Below are 20,759 nucleotides of genomic sequence, written 5' to 3' on the forward strand. Positions count from 1 at the left end.
TGCAAATATCTAGCTTGCCTTTCATCTACAGCACACTAACCTAAATCTGGCCAAAGTTTCCTGACACTGCAAGAGTTTTCTTATCCCATCTCAGATATCTGGTTTCTCACCTCCCTCTAATACACATGGTCTCAAACAAACAACACAGTGTAATCTCAGACACAATATTATCCACCTCAGTGGTCTCTTTTCTGTTCATATTGAAGGTTAGAGGTGTCTTTCTCTTGTAAGACATGCTTAACTAACACCTCAGCATCCTCAGGATCCCTAGAATTCTCCCAACTTCTTCTGTTCTCTTATTTGGAAATGGGACAAAGCTGCAACTTTACCCTATTTGCAGAGTGAAAAAAAGTTATTGCATGGCATTTTCTAAATTTAAGTAGTTCTCTAATAATTTTTTATAAGTCTTTGGCTCCAGACTTAATTTTTCTGCTACTAGTTTCCAACAAGTGATAGAAGAAAATGAAATTACAAATTCATTTTAATAAGAGAACTCAAAACCAATCATTTGTTCTTGATTTAACAGTTTGTTGGGTGTTTTATTTGTTTTATTTTGTTTAAGAAGTGTGGGCTGGTGGTTGTGAATTTATGACATACAGATAATACAGGGTGGATTTCTTTTAACTGGTAGTAATATGCAATATTTAAAATTGTGTATTGGTGAAATAAAAATATTGATTTGTAATTTATTGTGTTCTACAAAGAATATATTTTGCAAATAAGATCATAGGTTCTGAATCTCTGCCTCTTGAACAGGCATGAGATGACTTGTCTTAGAATAAGTATTATACTTCTCACAAGGGCATAAATAGAAAAGATTCATGGATAAAGACTAAGCATAAAATAAATTCAAACCTAGGTATCAAATGATTAGGCAGCTATTTATAAACTGTTGCAAATTGATATGTTTGTCTGAGAATTCAAACCAATGTTTGACACTTAATATAACAAATGCAGATCTGTGACCTTAATGTTGTTTAGTAATAGAATTTCATGATCGAGATGGCCCTTGAATGTTATTTGAACAAATTATATGAAACATACATCCCCAGCAAGTGATCCTTCAGCCTCTCTGTGAACATCTTAGCAGGACCTCAATGTGACCCTGACTTCACTGAAAAATTGTAGCGTCTGTTTGGGGCTGTTGATCATTTGTGGATCTATGTGAAGGAAACACATTGACCCAGTGTGTTTTTGGTTTAGCATAATGCTTTACAATAGGAATTCATTCTATATTCACAGGGGCAAAAATATGAAACTGTATCCTTATATACACAAACTCTTTGAGTCTTAGAAAATGGACTATGTCATAATGTTTTAAATTGTAATCCTTGACTGGATATTACTCAATTCGGAAATTCCCATGGCCTGAGAGGGGAAGAAAACTCTCTTCATATATACAGGCTTCACTCACTCAAGACATTTATTTATATTACTGATTTAATAAAATCCCCTGCCATGCAAATGTTCTCCATATGTGGAGCCAGAGGCACAAAATGCCCAAAGCCAGTTCTTTGTGGTTTTCAGCTCTTTGTAAATTGTGTACATGCAATATTTTGCTTGTTTTTAAAATTGCAGGATACGGTGTTTTGCCACTTTTAATTTTTCTTAAGGTAAAAAGTTCACGATATGAAACTGAGTTTCCATCATTCCATTTTAACCTATCTCTACTCTTTGGGGGCTTCAATTTCTCATATAAAATCCTGTATTCTTCCCAACCTGGGGTAAGACAAAAGAGAGCATTGACACAGGAAGTGGGAGGAGAGTGTGATTTGAGACCAGAACAGAGAGAAAGGTCAGGACAAAGCTGGTGTAAGAGGGGGTGAGCATTTAGACAATTACCATGGAAGGACTTAGGAAGATATTGGACTGGAATTAAAACAGGGAAACAAAAGAATGTAGAGAAAGTTTCTTTGTAACAAACAAACAAACAACAACAAAAACAAAAACAAAAACAAAACCAACTGAACGTGAGACTAAATCCCAGCTCTGCTTTTTACTGGCCATAGAACCTTAGGAGTAGGTATTTTTCATCTCTGAACTTTTTCCTCTATTGGAAAATGGGAAAGTTTCCATCTTCTAGAGCTGCGTGAAAGAACCTGTGTACAGACTATTGCACCTCATAAGCCATAAGTGGTACCGCTTTTCCCTTTCAACTCTTGTTTGATGCTATCGTTCACAAGCAGTGAGATGGCTACCGTGATGATGCTATAAATGTGTGGCCCTTATGCTTCCCCAAATGACTCTTCCCCATTTTTAGCCTTTTTACTGTGGAGAATTTTTCACCAAAAACATAGACATAATATATAGTGAAACCCCATGTGCCCATCACCCACATACCCATCACGTCATGGCCCGTCTTTTTCATCACATCCCCATCCACTTCCCACCCTCTGTATTATTTTGAAGCAAATCCAGACATTATTTGATTTTGTCTATAAATATTTCAGTATGTACTTCTAAAACATAAGGACTGTCTTTTAAAAGACATAATCATAATACCATTATCATATCAGAAATATTTGATAATTCTTCCTTAATATCATTAAATATACAGAACTAGGAGAAAAACTTAGGTCTTCTAGCTTTGATTTCACCATTTCCACCATTAGATTTCTTTTGTCTTAAAAGTATACCAGTTTTCTGTTCCTGCTGTCAGTTGTTTCCATGTGTTCACAGAGCATTAAGGAAAGGGAAGGGGAGGGGCGGGGAGGGAAGAAAGGGACAGTAGTGATTAATTCCCCCAATATTGATATACTGTTCTGGGCCCTCAGAAATCCAAAATAGGGTATCAAACATTTTGATGGCAAAGTCTGTCTGGTGGGAGACATGAATCTCCTAAAAGCAAGTCACATTATTTACTTTCTGCAAACCGCAAAGCAGTCTCTAAATCAACACAGTAATTGCTCAGAGACTGGAACTTTGTAACTATGGAGACATGACCTCATAGTATTCTAAGAGGCAGTGTGGTCCAGATGGGAAAGCTGTAGTCATAAAGGTAGCTTCGCTGGGTGACCACCCTGCCTCTTGAGCTACCTCTGGTGACAGCCACACACCTTCACCTTAACCTGTCTAATATCCTTAGCCAATATCAAGAGGTATGTTAATGTTTACATATTCACATTAAGGTCCTGGTTCTGGGACCAGCTCAGTAAAGAAATTAAAAATCTGGCAGTTGCCTGGAGGTTGTTGGGGTTAACAGGTAAGTTCACTTTAAAAAGAAAATCTGCCTTGAACCTCAACTCTATTCATTTCCTAATGTCATGATTTGCTTTCCTAGGGGGAAAAAAGAATTCTCTCCTAGCCAAGATGAAAAAGGACCAAGCCATTCAAGAACCTCTGACAGCCAAACAGAATGAAGAATACAAGCAGGAAGATGACATGGAGAAACAGTCTCAGTAAGATGGCACAAATGAGGAGAGCAGAGTCTGAGCTTTAGAGGGATAAAGATGGAGAAATTGACCTGTTTTGTTTTAAAATGCCTTATAGAGTAGTTAAAACTAGAATTACTAGAGAATCTTGGTTTTGGAAATGGCTGTATGTTAAATGCAAACTGCAAGTCACTGGTTTTATTACTGATGTAAATCATTCTATCAACTAAATCACTAGCATTAATTTTCCAATATTTTCTAAAACATGGCTTTTAGTATTAAGTCTATGTAATTTTAAAGCTATTGTTACTTTTGTACCTAAATGTCCTATGGTTACTGTGAGTCCAAGTCTATCCTTTTAATATTTGTTCTTAAAGATCATCTGAGAAATGATTGTCAGTATTCCCAATGCAGCAGCTACTCAAATGACATCGGAACTCTAGAATTGAGCTTTTATAGGGTCCCCCTGGTTTAGTGCTAATCAATTACATAGGGAGCAAAACACCAACAGGGAGTTTGGAAAATTCCATATGCTAATGGAAATGCTACCTTGCTAACTAAGCACTGGGAAAAATCTCTCATCTCCCCAAAGGAATCTGTTAGATCAGTTCAAAGTTCAGATGATGGGGTATGAGACAGACTATTCCTGAAATGTTTCAGCTCATCCAAAGGCATTGTGTTGACATCAGAAATTCATATATTAAATTAACAGATTACTTATTTTATTAAACTACAAAAATAAGAACACTATGTAGCCCTGGGTCAGATTTCTCTGATCGCAAACATTAGCAAAGGCTTGTTTTGGGAATCTTTTGTGGAAATAAATTTATTTGGAAATGCTATTATTTTACAGGAGGGAGAAAAAAATGGGGGCTAATAAAATAAATGTGCTGAAACAATGTCATGAATTTGTCTGCAATGAACCCCAGATGTGAGGAACTTTGAAAGAGAAAATCCCTTTTCCTGGTTACTCTAGCCAATGTCAGGAAGCAGGCGTATCATACGATCTTGTTGCAAGTTGGACAGAGCTGAACTTGTAATTTAACAGTCTGCATCTCCCACATTGCTAGTCTCCTTCCCTCTACCACCGCCGTCTTACCCGAGTGTATCTTCATGAGTTAGGGCTTTTCTGATAGATATTGAGTGCTTCGGTTATCAACGAATGATTTGTGTGTTTCAGGCAAATGCTTTAGCACAGGGCTTAAGTAAGCCAGCTTAATAAGCACTGGGCTAGTAATAATATAACTTTCAAGCCAATGCCATTTGATTGAATGAAAATTTGCCTGAGATGTCTGTGCCTTCTGAGAGGCATGTTTATTTAAAGCAGCCTGGTTTTGAGTATAGAGCTTTACAGATAAAAGATTTCTGGTAAAGGAACTTCCAAATTGTAGAACAGAATGATTGTGAATACTTCTTGTTAAGCAAAGACATAAAACACAGAGACAATCCATGAAAGCATAATGCTTCACTCCTGAAAGGGGTTGGTTGAACTGGCTATTTGTCCAGTGTTTCACAGAACTAATAGGTTTTGGACCCCAGGGCTTTGTTTAGACACTAAACACATACAAATACAGGTACACATGTGTGCTATATTTTAGATGCTAATTTGCAGAAGCCATTTGAAAGCAGACATTAACCATATAAGCAGACTTAGAACTACAGAACTATAGAATCTTTATTAATATAGGAACATTAGTTAAGCAGCAGAAATTGAAGAAAAAGAGTATAATAATGATATATTAAAAAGGAATTATAGTCATATATTCATAAAAAGAGGAAATATGATATAAGTGATGAGTGTGAGATATAAATGTTTATAATGTCTCAATTTTGAGTACGAACAGCAATAAAGTCCTGGAAGTAAAATGGTGGAAATCTGTTTGGTGGCATTATGGTAATTTTTATTTTCTTCTTTTTTTACGTATTTTCAAAAATATCTACAACAGGAATGTATTGCTTTTTAAATAGAAAAAAGAAAAGAAAAGCACATAACAAATTGACACTAAAGTGTTTTATTTATATAGTTAAAATAAGGAATATGCAATGTTAATTATGATTGTGTTAGATGTATAATACTCTTAAAAAGCAGAACCCTTTCTTGTGTTCATAGTTTATTCAGTTTGACTTTCTTTGCTTTTTATAATAATTGTTTTACATAGAAGAGAAAAATATGGAATTTCCACAGATATGACACAGCAATCTTTAGTCCATTTTTTTCCAATGAAGACATCTTCAGATGCCACAACACTGCCACTATCACAGTCATTATCCTATGAAATGCCTCCCAGTTTCTACATGTCCAGTCCTAAGATGAGTGGAATACCTGTATCAACAACTGGACAAAAGCCTTCTAAATCTAGTCTAATGAACCATTCCAGAACAGAAAACAGCTTTGGTAAGCAAAATGTCTACCAAATACTTTTTAAACTATTCTTAAAGCATACTTTTCAGTAGATTCTTTATGTGCCTAAAAGCCAGCATGATGTTTGCTTGTTTGTCCCCAATAATGCTAATTTCTTAATATTATATGCAGCACCACCGGTCTTACCACTACAGTCTTATATTCGGGCCACATAAGTTTGGCCACATGTGCCCAAATATATCATTCCCATAATTAAGCTATCTTGACTTCTTGACCGAGACGGCAGAGTAAAATGCTCCAGGGTTCTGTTCCTGCACAGAATCTTTGAACAACCAGCAAACACTGGAAAAGCCATCTTCCTCAAAACTCTGGAAAATGTTAAACAGTTGCAAGTAATTGGGCAAGAGCCAAACCAAGAAAAATGCAATTTTAAAAAGGCAAGCAAAAGTCATGAGAACCTTGCTAGCTCCTCTTCCACCCTCCTGGTATTGTGTGGAGCTGACCTGTGTTCCCATTGTGGGTCCCTGGCACTATACCAGAGGTAGCAGAATAACTCCAGTGTGCATACTCGGGTGCCTTATGTTGGTGCCAGTCTACTGGGTGGCAGCCTGAAAGACTGAACTAGGATGCTTCTCTCTGGCTTTCTTCCCAAACTTGCCCTGCAGGCAGAAGCAGCTTGCAAAAACAAAAGCACTGTAAGAAACGATGAAATCAAAGGCACCTAGGGCAAAGAGAATCTGGGAGGGGGAGAAAGTCTATTTCATAGGGAGTAGAGGTAACATTAAGATTACTGTAAATAGGGGAATTCCTCAGGCCATGAACAAGTACGAGCACAGACAAAACACAGGCTCAGAACAGGTGGAGAGGACCCTGCCCTTTTATCTTGAGCTGATCTTCTTGAGACAAGGCCTAAAATCTGAAGGAGAAAACCAGCCAATGCAGAACCAATTGGCAGGGACTATGAAAGGTGTTTTTTTGCATTGGCTTGTTTTGTTAGCTCCTGGTACTCAATGAAATCTCTGTCATATCACTAGCTGGATACAAACTTAAAAAACAGACAGTTTGGATATGGCTTATTAATTTTCTTGGGGTAAGGTAGGAACATGTTGGAAGCAAAGCAGTTTTTTTAGGTTATTTGTTTTTCTTAATCCTTTGCTTTGTTTTGTTGAAATGTTGTGGGATTTTTTTTTTTTTTAATTTTTCAGTAAATAAAGTTAAAAAATTAAAAATAGAACAGACAGCTCCAGGACTAAATCCTAGAATTAGCACTTTAATTTATTAAAATATACAGTGGGCAACAAAAGATTATAAGACAAACAAAGAAACAGGAAATTGTGGCCCATCCAAAGGAATAAGATAAAAATTCAGAAACTATCAACAAAGAAAAACAGACTTTGGAATTCTGGACAAAAACTATAAAAATAATCTTCAGTAGTCTCAAAGAGATAAAGGAAACAGAAAGAACTAAAGAATATCAGGAAAATGATGTATAAACAACATAAGTATCTCAATAAAGTGATAGAAATTTGTAAAGAAAAAAAAAAAGAAAGAAAGAAATAGAAAAGAAACAAATACTGGAGTTGAAGAACACAAGAACTGAAAATAAAAAAAACCGCAAAAAACCCTAGAGGGTTTCAACAGCAGATTAGAGCTGGCAAAAGAAAGCATCAGTGAACTCGACACAAGACCATTGAAAGGGTTCAGGCTGAAGAGCAGAAAGAAAGTACAATGAAAAAAAGTGAACAAAGCCTAAGATATGTGTGGGACAGCATCAAGCACTTGATTAAATTCATTATGGGGATCCCAGAAAGATAAGACAGAAAAAAAGGGGGCAGGAGTAATATTTAAAATACATTATAATTGCCAATACAATTGTATTGTATTTTTTGGGTATTTAACACCACTTGACTTCTACTAGAGGAAGTTTAGGTCTTTTCCTGGCAAAATCACTAACTGTTGGTAGGAAAGTACTCATTTGAGGCTTTAATTTATGGGTAGCAATTTGGGGAGAATAGCTAGTATGAAATAGGATAAAGCTATATGTATATATAACATACTCAAATTTGAGAGACTCAAATGTTTTACCTACTCAAAAACTTATCTGATGCTTCTACTAGTACAACTAAATAATCAGTTTAGTAGCCACTATGCTGATGATATAGCTGATAGTTTAACATAACTGTAGTAATCTCTTCATTTATTTTGAAGCTCTGTAATTAGGTGCACAAACATTTAAGATTTAAGATTTTTTTTCCTTTTGAAAAAAACAGTCAGATGACAAGGACAAGGAGAGTTCTGAAAGATGCAAGAGAAAAGAAATGTGTTTCATACAAGGGAGCCCCAATAAGATTAACTGCTGATTTCTCATCAGAAATCATGGAGGCAAGAAGACAGTCCGATGAAAAATTTAAGTGCTGAAAGTAAACAATTGCCAACCAAGAATTTTATATTCATTGAGACTGTCTTTCAACAAATGAGGGAGAGACTAAAACCTTCCAATAGACTGCCCTACAAGCAGTACTAAAGGAAAATTTTCCAACTGAAAGGAATGGACACTGGACAGTAGATTGAAGCAGCATAATAAAATAAAGAACCCCAGTAAAGGTAACCATGTGAGTAATTATAAATGCCAATATAATTGTATTGTATTTTTTTGGGTATTTAACACCACTTTACTTCTTACAGGATCTGAAATGCAAATGCATAAAAAGTAAAGATAAAATGGATTTAAACAAACAACACATAAATATTTAATTGCTAACAAGTACAACAAAAATGTGAGTGGAGGTGGGTACAGGAACAGCATTTCTATATGCTACTAAAGTTAAATTGGTATAGATTTAGGATATGCATTTAAGGACCATGGTAGCCACAAAGAAAATATCTGAAACCTTAACCTCATATCTATGGCCAATTGATTTTTAACAAGAATGCCAAGTCCATTCAATTAGAAAAGAATAGTCTCTTCAACAAATGGTGCTGGGAAAACTGGATATCCATATGCTAAAGAATGAAGGTGGACCCCTACCTCATACCATATACAAAAATTAATTCAAAATATATCAAAGACCTAAATATAAGAACCAAAGCTTGAAGAAACTATAGGCATCTTCAGAACCTTATATTAAACAAAGGTTTCTTATACTTTATACCAAAATCATGAGCAACAAAAGAAAAAGTAGATCATCAAAACTGAAAATTTTTGTGCATCAAAGGACTTCATCATGAAAGTAAAAGACAATTTATAGAATGGGAGAAAATATTTGGAAATCACATTTCCAATAAGGGCTTAATATCTAGAATAAATAAAAAATCCTACTGCTCAACAACAAGATGACAACCCAAATCAAAAAAGGCCAAAAGGCTTGAATATTCTTTAAAGAAGATACATAAATATCTAAAAAAAAAAAATCACATGAAAAGATGTTTAACATCATTAGCCTTAAGGGAAATGCAAATCCAGACCACCGTGAGATACCTTCTCACACCCAGTAGAGTGGCTGTTATTAAAAAACAAAAACAAAACAGAAAATAATAAGTGTTAGAGATGGTGTGGAGAAATACAAACACTTGTTCATTTTTTGTTGGGACTTTAAAAGATTACAGCTGATGTGGAAAACAGTTTGCTGATTCCTCAGGAAGTTAAAGATAAAATTACCAAATGACTCAAGAAACCCTCTTGCAGGTATATACACAAAAGAATTTAAAACAGGGATTCAAGTAGATGGTTGTACACCCAGTGTTCATAGCAGCATTATTTACAATAGCCAAAAGGTAGAAACAACCCAAGTGTTTCAGCAGATGAACGGATACACAAAATGTGATATATCCACACAATGGAATATTATTCAACCATAAAAAGGAAAAAGTTCTGATACAGCTACAACATGGATGAACCTTTAAAACATTATTGTAAGTGAAGCCAGAAACAGAAAGGACATATATTGCATTCCATTTATATTAGCAAATTCATAGAGACAAAAAGATTATAAATTACCAGGTTAGGGGTGGGGAGCAATGATGATTTATTGCTTCATGGGTTCAGAGTTTATTTGAGGTAATGGAAAATGTTGGAAATAGTGGCGATGGTTGCACCATGTTGCGAATATCATTAATGTCACTGAATTGCATAATGAGAAATGGTTAAAATTGCCAAAAAATTTTTTAAGAAAAAAAGTACAGAAACTTTTTTTTTTTCTTTTAAATGGTAGAAAAAACACTCCCAAGACTGTCTTGTGTCTCCATTTTCCTCTACCATCTGTGGACATTTACAAGCTGGTTGCTTCTGTCTATATTTTATTTTGCTTCTGGTACTTGACACAGGATTATATAGGGTTTTGTCCTGCTATTGTAGTCATTTTCCCTATGCTTCATTATCTGTATGCTTAGGAAAATTTTTTCAAAAAAAACCTCGTAAGTTTCTATGAAGTGACCAAAACTCATGTGCTTAAAAATACAAATAAAAATTTTAGATGTAGGGAGGAAGATTTTCCATGATTTTGCACTATATCATCATGACATGTATTCTACATTTGGATGAAAGTGTGAAAGCTCCAAGTATTGGAGGACAACAAAATATAGTGCCTTCCCCTTGCAAGATGAGCAGTGAGTTTAGATGTAGTCTTCTCCTGCAGGGACTGTAGATTTTGCTTCTGCAAATAGACTTCTGGGTCCACTGAAACTTACTGCACTTGATGCATTTCCATCTGTTTCTCTAGATGAAATAACAACTTGAGCCAAAATTAATGAATCTTCTTTCCTTTTGGAATACAAAAGCTTTCTGCCCTCAGGATGAGTTGTTAAGGAGGATGCTGTATATTCTCTTTCCCCAAAGGAATTTATGAATTAATTAAACACTCATTTGACTGGGAATGAACTAATTTAATTTTAAAGTTCCTTCTAAACATAATATTTTGAGGACTCATCTTTAGGAACTCCGATGTTATTCCTATCCATCTTTTACCTTGTTTTGATTTTGTTTAAGACACAAGAATCTAAAGCAAACTCTAGGCTGTCTTAGTTCATTCTTTGATGAGTTTGGACCACCAGGGTCATATCAGCCAAAGCCCTAGTATTACAGTAATAGCTCTAATTTATTGAGTACATGCTAAACACCAGACACCATACTAGGCTCTTACATTATCTTCAATCCTCATGGCTCCTTACAGAAAGTAATATTATTTTATGTAGATGAAAACTGACACTTAAAACAGTTTAAATCAGTTGGCTTATAAATGGCAAAGCTGGGATACAATTGCAGTTCTGTTTAAATCCAGACTGCCTGGCTCCTTCCACCTCACCATGCTGCCACTCTGTAGTGTAGCTGTCTCTTTTCAGACACATCTTTAGACTTATCCGGCATGGTTCTTTCTGTGAAAACTAATAAAGCCTATTTAATATTTGAATCTTACTAATAAGAGTCTCAAAAAAGCAAACTTCTGAGAGAATATTAGAATCTGATTATGCAATGCTTTATCTTTCTAGTAAAGTACTTTAACTGATGAAGATGAAGTTTACGTCTTTTCCTGGCAAAATCATCAACTGTTGGTAGGAAAGGACTCATTTGAGGCTTTAATTTATGGATAGCAATTTGGGGAGGATAGCTAGTATGAAATAGAATAAAGCTATATGTATAAATAACATACTCAAATTTGAGAGACTCAAATGTTTTACCTACTCAAAAACTTATGACGCTTCTACTAGTACAACTAAATAATCAGTTTAGTAGTCACTATGCTGATGATATAAGTGACAGTTTAATGTAACTGTAGTAATCTCTAGGAATTCAGTATGTCACTAATAATATTCACTTACTGGTTGTTATTTAATAGATTTGGTTTTAGAACTTATAATTATCCTTGTTGAATTTTGCAGTGACAGCAAAATCTATAAAGAATAAAGTTTTGTAGAAGCAGAGAAAAAAGATAACTGTTTTGTGTTCTTCTAATGTCCTTTCATTTACTTCTCTCTGTGGCTTCCCTCTTCCATTTCTCTGAAAGGAATCAACAACTTCGTAGCTTCAAAGAAACAGACTTTGTTGGTCCTTGCTCCTGAGACAACTGTGACTGGGGAAGGGGAAGATTATTTCCATTCCCTATTTGGTGACTCAAAGAAACTTGCACAGACCAGCCGTGCCGAGAAAAGTTGTAAGCACTTTTCTATGATTCTTGAAGAAGTGGGCAAATCTAGATCCAGGTACACATTCTATTTGAATTGTTTAGTATCTTCTCTTAAAGTAGGACCAATAAATAATAAATAAGTAGTAAATAAAGTAATAATCAGTTAGATCCATGATTTCATCTAAAACCCTAAGCAATTCCCCTTATTCTGCCTACCTTGAGTTTCATTGTTTACTAGTTTCTTAGAGTGGAAACTGATATCACTTATTTAATACCCTTTTTCTCTTCTAAGATAGGCATTCTCTTCTAATATAATGCCATAAATTTTCACCTATGTATGGCTTTAGTGGCATCCCACACATTTTGATATGTTGTATATACATTTTCCTTCAGTTCAGAGTACTTTCTAATTTTCATTTTTAGTTTTTCTTTGGTCCTTGGGTAATTGAGACGTATGCTATTTAATAGCCAAATATTTGGGTATTTTCCAGATATCTTTTTTGTTAATTGATTTCTAATTTAATTTCATTATGGTCAGAGAACATTCTTTGCATGACTTGAATCCTTTTAAACTTATTGAGACTCGTTTTATGGCTAGGATATTGTCTATCTTGGTAAACAGTCTGAGTGCACTTGAACAGTATGTGTAAACTGCTGTTGTTGAGTGGAATGTTCCATAAATGTCAATCAGGTCAAGTTGGTTGATAGTGTTGTTTAAGTCTACAGTCTTTTTGCTGATTTTCTGTCTACTTATACTATTAATTATTGAGATAGTGTTATTAAAATCCCTGACTATAATTGTGGATTTGTCAGCTTCTCCTTCCAGTTCTATCAGTTTTGGCTTCATTTATTTTGAAGCTCTGTAATTAGATGCACAAACGTTTAAGATTTAGGATTTTTTCTTTTTGATTAATTGATTCCTTTATTATTATGAAGTGACTTTCTTTATCTCTGGCAATATTCTTTGCTCCCAAATCTACTTTGTCTGATACTAATATATCCACTCTAGCTTTTCTGTTTTACTAGTGTTAGTGTGGTATATCTTTTTACTTTTAACCAATTACATCATTGACCAATGCCCAGTGTCTTGAAAACTATTGTTTCATAAGTCTTTTCCAGTTTTTTAGTTGTTTCAGGTGAGAGGATAAATCCAGTTCCTGTTAGTTCATCTTGGCTGGACGCAGAAGCCAATTCTCAATTCCATGGTTTTCAACCCAATATATTTCTTTCTTTCCTTCCTTAACCACCCATCATCTCTAGGGATCTGATTAATATTGCCAGCAGGGAAATAATAGAGTTGGGAAGCAAACAGGATACAGAATGGAGATATGCTTAGAATGCTCATTAGATATGTAGGATCTCACTCCCTACACCCAAGATGTCACCTTGGCTCCAAGGTCAGTTCTACCTGCCTCAGGAGTGATCGGACTGTACGTGGAAGGCTGCCTTTCCATTCATCCTCCATTGCTACTCCCAGACAAGTTCTGCATTCTGTGGGTTCAGAGTCCGGATGATAGCAAGCTCTGTACAAGATGGGCCTCACCACGATAACTACGTGAAAATTCCAGGTCCAAACAATTTATGAAGCTTCAGATCTACATATATTCCCAACTACCCATTTGGAATAAGACCCTCTTACTCTTCCCTTGGATGATTTAGAACCTGGTGATAGTGATGTACAAATTGACCTCTCTGTTACATTAAAGATATTATCACCAAAAGCTCCAGGTGTTAGGGCACTTCTCTTGTAGTACCCATGGACTGAACCAAGTTCCCTGAGTCTTTCCAAAATTTGTATTTTAAACCCTGAGGTAGTCTTAAACGCTCCTCCCCCTCCCCTCTCCCCTCCTGCCAAGGACCAAACCACAACCCAGATGATAATCTGTATAGAGGATATTAGTAGATACAGTTAAAAACAAAACAAAAAAACTGAAACTCTAAAGAAAATTTCAATCACAAATTATAAGCAGAGCTCTCAAGTCATTTTGCTACTAAAGATAAATGGGAAGGCTTATAGGGAAGAGAAAATAAAGATTACTTAAGGCTGTATGATAACATATTAAGCAGCCCTGACCATGAATTTCCATGTATTATGTGAAGTATTGTCCTGTAGCTTTAGGCCTAATACCAAATGGAAAGCAAATGAAGTGACTAGGTCTGATATGGACAATATTTTTTTCTTTAAGGCAAGCTAATGTTTCTTCTTTTGTGCATAAAATAAATTTTAAAGATTAATGATTAAACAATTCACCAAAACAATGAAAAATTTTTGAAAAGCAACTATACATATTCCATTACATATTTGATAACAAGGGATAGTTAAGCTATTCCAGGGTCTCATCCATTTAAAAACAGACTCAAATTAGTGCTCTTCTCCCCAAGCAGAAAAAAGCAAATCTGAAAAACAAAAACGTATTCTGTCAAAAAATAAAAACATCACAGAAAATTGAGTAACATGAAGAATAGGGATGACATAGAGGATTTCCAGGGAATGTCAATAGAAGAGTAAACTGTTGCATTCACAATTTAGTAAGAGCCATAATAATAACTTAAAGAAAAAGCACTTGGCATATAAATTGTTCAGAAGTGAAATTCCACAAAAGAGACACCCACATACAGTGCAGTGGGAATAAGAAGTGAGATCACATTTTGAAGGCAGTTTGGATTCAAAAATGTCTATATCCTTTATTCTCGCAATTACTGTTCTAGGAGAGAAATCCCAGAGTGATAGTCCTGACATTTGGAACCACTTTTCTCCTCAAAGCAATTGCCAATTTGAAAGCAACAGCTAAGTGGCTGAGGAGTTAAAGAGAGATTTTGGCAGACTTACAGGACTGGGTAAATCAAAATTGGAGTTCAGGGCCTGTCAAGGAGGAGGGTCACTGATAAACACCCTAGGCTTTCGATTGGACTTCAAAGGGCAGCATTCAAGAGTAAGGCTATACCCAAAATAGACCACTCTAATTGGTGCTGAAACCTGTGTCAAATCACCTCACACCCTGATTGGATTAAAGTATCCCCCACCCCCACCCCCAGAAACAAAAGTAAATCTACTCTAACATGAGAAAATGTTATACTTAGCCTTAAATTATCTCTGCAAAGTTTTAAATCTACATTACTAGACATTAAATCAAACATAACAAGGCAAGAAAAACTAAAAGATGATCAAAAACCAAGACTAAAAATGGGACCAAGAGACAGAGCCCAGAAGATCCAAACACTTTGGTTATCTAACAGATATATAAAAATAACAATGGTTAAAATATTCAAGAAATTAAATGACAAGATAAAAATTTCGGCATAGAATTAGAAACTGAAAGTAAAATAATCTGAAGTAAATGCTAGAAATAAAAAAAAAAAAACAGTGATAGAAACTACTATCTTGAAGTGGTTTCTTCAATAGCGTATTTGCACAACAGAAGATAGAATTATCAAACAGTAACAATGTGTGAAGAAAATATTCAGATTGAATCAGAGAGAGCAAGGAGGTTGGAAAATACAGAAATAAGCATACGAGGTATATAGGACAAAATTTTAAAAAATATAACTACTTGTAATTGAAGTTCCTCAAGAAGAGGAGAGAAACATTGAGGCAAAACAGTATTTGTAGAAATACAACTGAGATTTTTCCCAAATTAATGAAAGACATCAAGCCATAGATTTAAGAAACTACCAACTACCAACTCCCAAGCAGACAAAAGGCAAAAATAAAAACAAAACAAAAACAAACCTAGGTACGTTGTAGAAAACTGCAAAAAACAGAGGACATAAATAAAATCTTAAAACCAGCCAGGGAAAAAGGACATTTACTTTCAAAGGAGTAACAAGATTAAGAGTTAGTTTATCAACAGAAAGCGATAGAAGACAGTGGAATAGTATGTCCAACAAGGGCATTGGGACTGAAACTTCAGGCCTTACAGCTCCATTTCTGACAAACTGATTCTAAAATTCATAATAAATGTTAGTTTTTTATTGCTGCTGTAACAAATTACTACAATTTTAGTGGTAGTAATAAACAACACAGATAACACCCATTTATTACCTCATGTTTCTGTTGGTCACTTGGTTTCTCAGAGTCACACAAGGCTGATACCAAGTTCTCAGCCCACTGGGCTTGTATCTGGAAGCTGGGGGGAGAATATGCTCTCAAGCTCTCTTGGGTTGTTTGTCAAAAATCTGTTCCTTGTGGTTGGAAGACTGAGGTTCCCATTTCCTCGCAGACTGTAAATTCAGGGCCACCCTTAGCTCAGAGAGGCCTCTCTCCAGTCCTTGTACATGGGCCTTTACATGTCAGAACCAGCAACAGAGCATCACGTCCTTTTCATGTTTGGATACTCTCTGACTTCCCTTCTGCCACATGTTTTCTGCTGGAGAAAATTCTCTGCTTTAAAGGATTCCTTTCATTAGATTGGGCCCACCTAGATAATCTAGGATATTCTTCCTGGATCCATAACTTAATTGCATCTTCAAAGTCCCTTTTTCCATGTAATATAACATGTTTGAGGATTCCAGCTCCTGGCCAAAATCTTATGTGTAATGGGGGTGTGGTGGGGTGGGGGAGTTTCGTCTGTTAATAAAACATGCAAACCATTTCACGCACACACACACACATGCACACACATGCAGAATTTTATGTGTATGATCTTTCAGACCTGACCATAGGCAATTAAAAAGGCTTTACCTGGCAGGTCTTTGGAAAAGCTGCCTTCCCCGCACAAGATTTCATGCACAGCTAAAGGACATTGCAGTCAGGGACTCAGGACCTCCTGGTCAGGCCATGCTCACACACTTATCTGCATTCCTAGCCCAGGCACCTCCACTCAGAGGTCTCCTTATCAGGGTTGGGGAAGGAGTAAAAGGGTGGGGGAACTTTGAAGACAAGACACTTTTCTCCACTCTGACTCAGTACTCCATATTTTTTCACTCCTAGCCTTTCCTCTCTTCCTCCCCCTGTCCCTTGGATTCATAAAATAGCAGCAGACCTTTGTTTGGGGCTCTCTCAGCAGTGAGATGAACTCCCATGTGTATGCCCCTTCATCTGGCCCTCACCTTGTGCCATTCCATGACAGAAAGTAGAACACTGATGGAGCTAGCACTCTCTCCGGTTTAGCCTCTTGACTATTGTAGTAATTGGTTAAAAGCTTGACTGTTACCTTCATTTTGACTTGTCTTAATCACCTGTGCTGTCACCTAATATCTCAGCTCCCTCTGTTCAGCTCAACTCTTGATAATATCCATAGGCTCTAGGGATTAGGCCATGGATGTCTTTGGGAAGCCATTCTGCTTACCAAAGGGTAAAAGTGAAAAAAAGAGTTACCATAATGCTGAAAAAGAAAATAAGAGAATACTTATCCAACCAAAATCAAGACTAAATATAAGCAACATAAATCAGAACCATTTTGTATAGGCATAAGATCAACAGCTAGATCAACAGAACAAAATAGGAAGCCTAAAAATATTTAGAAACTTGGTATATGACAAAAGTGGCATTAAAAATTAGCAGGGAAACAATGGGCTATTTAATAAATATAGCTAGGAAAATTAGCTACAAGCACACATATTCTATACATTTAAATTAAAATGTACAAAACAAATCCTTAAAATATTTAGGAAAAAAAAAACAGTAGGGGAACATTTTTTATGTATGACATAAAAAGGCAAAAACTGTAAAGAAAAAGATTAATAAATTTCACCACAGTAAAAATTTTTAAAGTTTAAATTCAGTATCATAGGCAACATTAAAAGACAGCCTCTTCTTCCAGAAAATATGTGTATATGTTTAAATACTATACTATCAATAATATAAATCAATTAGAAAAATTCAAAAACAACCCTTAGAAAAATGGACAAAATGTTATGAACACACAATTCACAGAAGGGGAAAACTAAGTTGTCAGCTTATTTAACTGCACTACAAGCAGGGACAATCAAATTAAAATAACAATGATATACCATTTTTTACCCATCATACAGAAAAAAATTAAGAAGTCTAACAATTTCAAGTGTTGGTAAGGATATGGGGAATCAGAGGGAATAGCACATTTGTAGGCAGTGGGTGAAACATTCAACAGCATGAATTATTACAAATCTTTCAAGAAATTCTTTTATGATTGCAGTCAAAGCATAAGGTAGGAAGTAGGAGAAAAAGAGACTAAAGAGGCTGATGGATTGTGTAGGGCCTTCTTTACATGATGTAGAGTTTGTGTTTTGACTGCAAAGAAATGGTAAGACATTGAAGGATTTCCAGCAGGAAGGCAATGTCAGGATTGAATTGTACAAAGATTGTTCTGGAAGGATAATGGAGAAAGGTTAGGAGGGTGCAAGGCTGGGAAAAAACCATTTGGGAGGCTGTTAGAAGATCACACTGAGCTGATGAGAACCTAAATGAGGATAGAAGCAGTAAGGATGGAGAGAGGAAACATATATAGAAGATACTAGAGAGAGAGGATCAACTGAACTTGCTTACTGACAAGGTGTGAAGAATAAGAGAGAAGGAAAAGAATAGAAGTCTTAGGCTTAGCTAATAGGGTAAATGATGATGAAATTCACTGAAATAGAACAGTAAATTTACAATAAATTTAGATTGAGTTTGGGGCATGTTGATTCAGACATACCTTCAGGACCCTGCGGATAGTTGTTTTTATGGGTCTGAAGCTCAGCAGGAAAATCTAGGAGAGAGATTTGGATTTAGCAGTCTTCAGTGTAGTAATGGTTACTGATACCACATCTATAGAGTGTGATGAGAACAAAAGAGGGCTTAAGACAGAATCCCAGAGATCAACATCTGAGAGATGCATGACGAAAGAGAAACCTGAAAAAGAGAGTGACAAGGAACAACCAGATGGATAGAAGGAAACAGCAGGCTTGGGGAAACAAGGGGAAAAGTTTTCAGAAGTTATATCTGACAGAGGCAACCATGAAAAATTATCACTCAGCTTACCAACTCTGAAGGCATTGGTCAACTACAGCAGAAACAGATGGTAGTGGGTTGAAGAGTGAATAAACAGTGAGGAATTATGGACAAATTCTTTCCAGAAGCTTGGCTGTGATGGTAGTATGACGTGTAAACTGGAAGATTGTGTTTTTCTTTTTAAGGTGGTAGCATTTTGAAGATACATATATATGTGGAAGAAAGAGGCAGTCTATAGGGAGAGATTGGTGTTACAGAAGAAAATTTGGATATTGAATGGAGTGAGAACCTGAAGTGGCAAGAGGAGGTGGTAAAGAAAGAGTTTCATAGATGGGAGAAGCGTCCCCTCTTCCACTGAAATGGGGTAGGGTGGAGCAGAGAGAAGGTAATCATGGGTATAGATGGACCTGTTTGTTAGTGGGAAGCAGGGAAATAATGTACTACTTCCCAATGGCCCTGTTTTCTTAGTGAGGTCATCTGCTGAGAATGAGGATGAGATTTGGGGCAGGGACTTGAGAAGCATTATTGGGAATGACAGGAGGTGCTTGGCTAGACTCAGGAAGAATTGTTGGGAATCACTGGGCCGAGGTGTGATTAGAGACCACTAATTTTTTTGTGTGTGACAGCAGTGTGTGTGTGTGTGTGTGTGTGTGTGTGTGTGTGTGTGTGTTTATTTTCTAGCAGAACCCAGCAGCCAGGTGTCTATAGGATTTAAACAAGTTAACTGGTTGGATTAAACCCCTTTGAGATTTTACTAGTTGAGTGAGGCAGAAGGACAAGCACTAACATTTATTTAATGTCCTTGGATATGGGAATTAATCTCTCTAAGCTTCAGTTTCCTTATCTATGAAATGGGACTAAAATTGTACCTACTTCAGTGGATTGTTATAAGAATTAAATGAGGTAATACTATTTCCTCAACCCTTTTTTACTATAATTTTCAATAAGAAATATGTAGGATTTTGTGAGAATTAACTGTTAGGACAAGTCCATAATACAGTTACCAAAATCTTTGGGGATGTATGTGTTTCCAAATCTGAATTTAGAGAATTTTAGGAAGGTAATATTTTGCCTAGAACACATATTACATAACCTCCCTCAAGATTTGGAGAAGTATCAAAAATGAAACATTAATTTTTCCACAGAAAAACATACGAGTATTCACACTATCCATGAATGAAGGCTATGAATAGTATCACCTTAGTTTCAGTTCAGGTTTTGCCACCAAAGGAACTCAGGAAGATTTTGTTTCAAATGTGTTAAAATTTTTTCCTTTTTTTAGTTTTTTAAAGTTTTTTGGATTTTGGAATTTTTGATTAAAAATTGTGGATATGTCTTTTTATAAAGCACCTTAAAAGGGCCTGGCACATAATAAGTATTGGTTATTATTATTGATAGTAGTATATTTCGTTTTTTAAACACTGGTTCTGACCCTCCAAAGTGATTTCATGGCCTAGTTAATGAGTTGTGATCCACAGTATCAAAAAATGATAATATGAAAATGCTTAGCCCAGTCCCTGGTGCATACTAAGCTCTCAATACATGTTAGAGGGAAAAGGTACCTTCTTGTATTTGTATAATGTTTCAACTTTTCAAAATTCTTTCAAGCACATAGTTGCTATTCATCTTTCCAGTAACTTTATCAGAAATAAAGAAACAGAGGTCTAAATGATTTAACTTACTTCTTCAGCTACTTTGGAGAGTTTCATGTCTAAATGGTTTTATAATAAACAGTAGGAAATTTATATAATAATAACCATACCTTCTTATGCCATTAGATCTTGATTACTAAATCACATTTTATGCTTTCTTTAATTATTTTATTTGAAATAATTTTACTACACAGAAAAACTAATAGAACTAGAGAACTAAGAGAGCAAGCCATTTGTGTTAAGTTACAAACTACACTATTCTACTTAGAACTTGTCCAACAGAATATACAGCTTTAGGAACAACTTCCAAAGCCTATTTATTATGTAGCTCTTAAACAGAGCAAA

General features: G+C 35.6%; 1 protein-coding gene across 12 annotated transcripts in view; it reads left to right on the top strand.

The window, feature by feature from the left end:
- Window positions 1-20,759, top strand: part of LMNTD1 (lamin tail domain containing 1) — a 445,763-nt gene that overhangs the window by 394,736 nt on the left and 30,268 nt on the right. For 11 of the 12 annotated variants that reach the window (XM_037845309.1, XM_037845307.1, XM_037845302.1 and 8 more), the window contains 3 exons: window positions 3,281-3,398; window positions 5,531-5,766; window positions 11,733-11,928. In XM_037845309.1, coding sequence (XP_037701237.1) covers window positions 3,281-3,398; window positions 5,531-5,766; window positions 11,733-11,928 — 550 coding nt within the window. Of the gene's footprint in view, window positions 1-3,280; window positions 3,399-5,530; window positions 5,767-11,732; window positions 11,929-20,759 lie in introns of those variants that run through there. The other variant, XM_037845314.1, reaches the window with a different exon arrangement.

Source organism: Choloepus didactylus, chromosome 8 (assembly GCF_015220235.1).
Source record: "Choloepus didactylus isolate mChoDid1 chromosome 8, mChoDid1.pri, whole genome shotgun sequence".
Taxonomy (NCBI): Eukaryota; Metazoa; Chordata; class Mammalia; order Pilosa; family Megalonychidae; genus Choloepus; species Choloepus didactylus.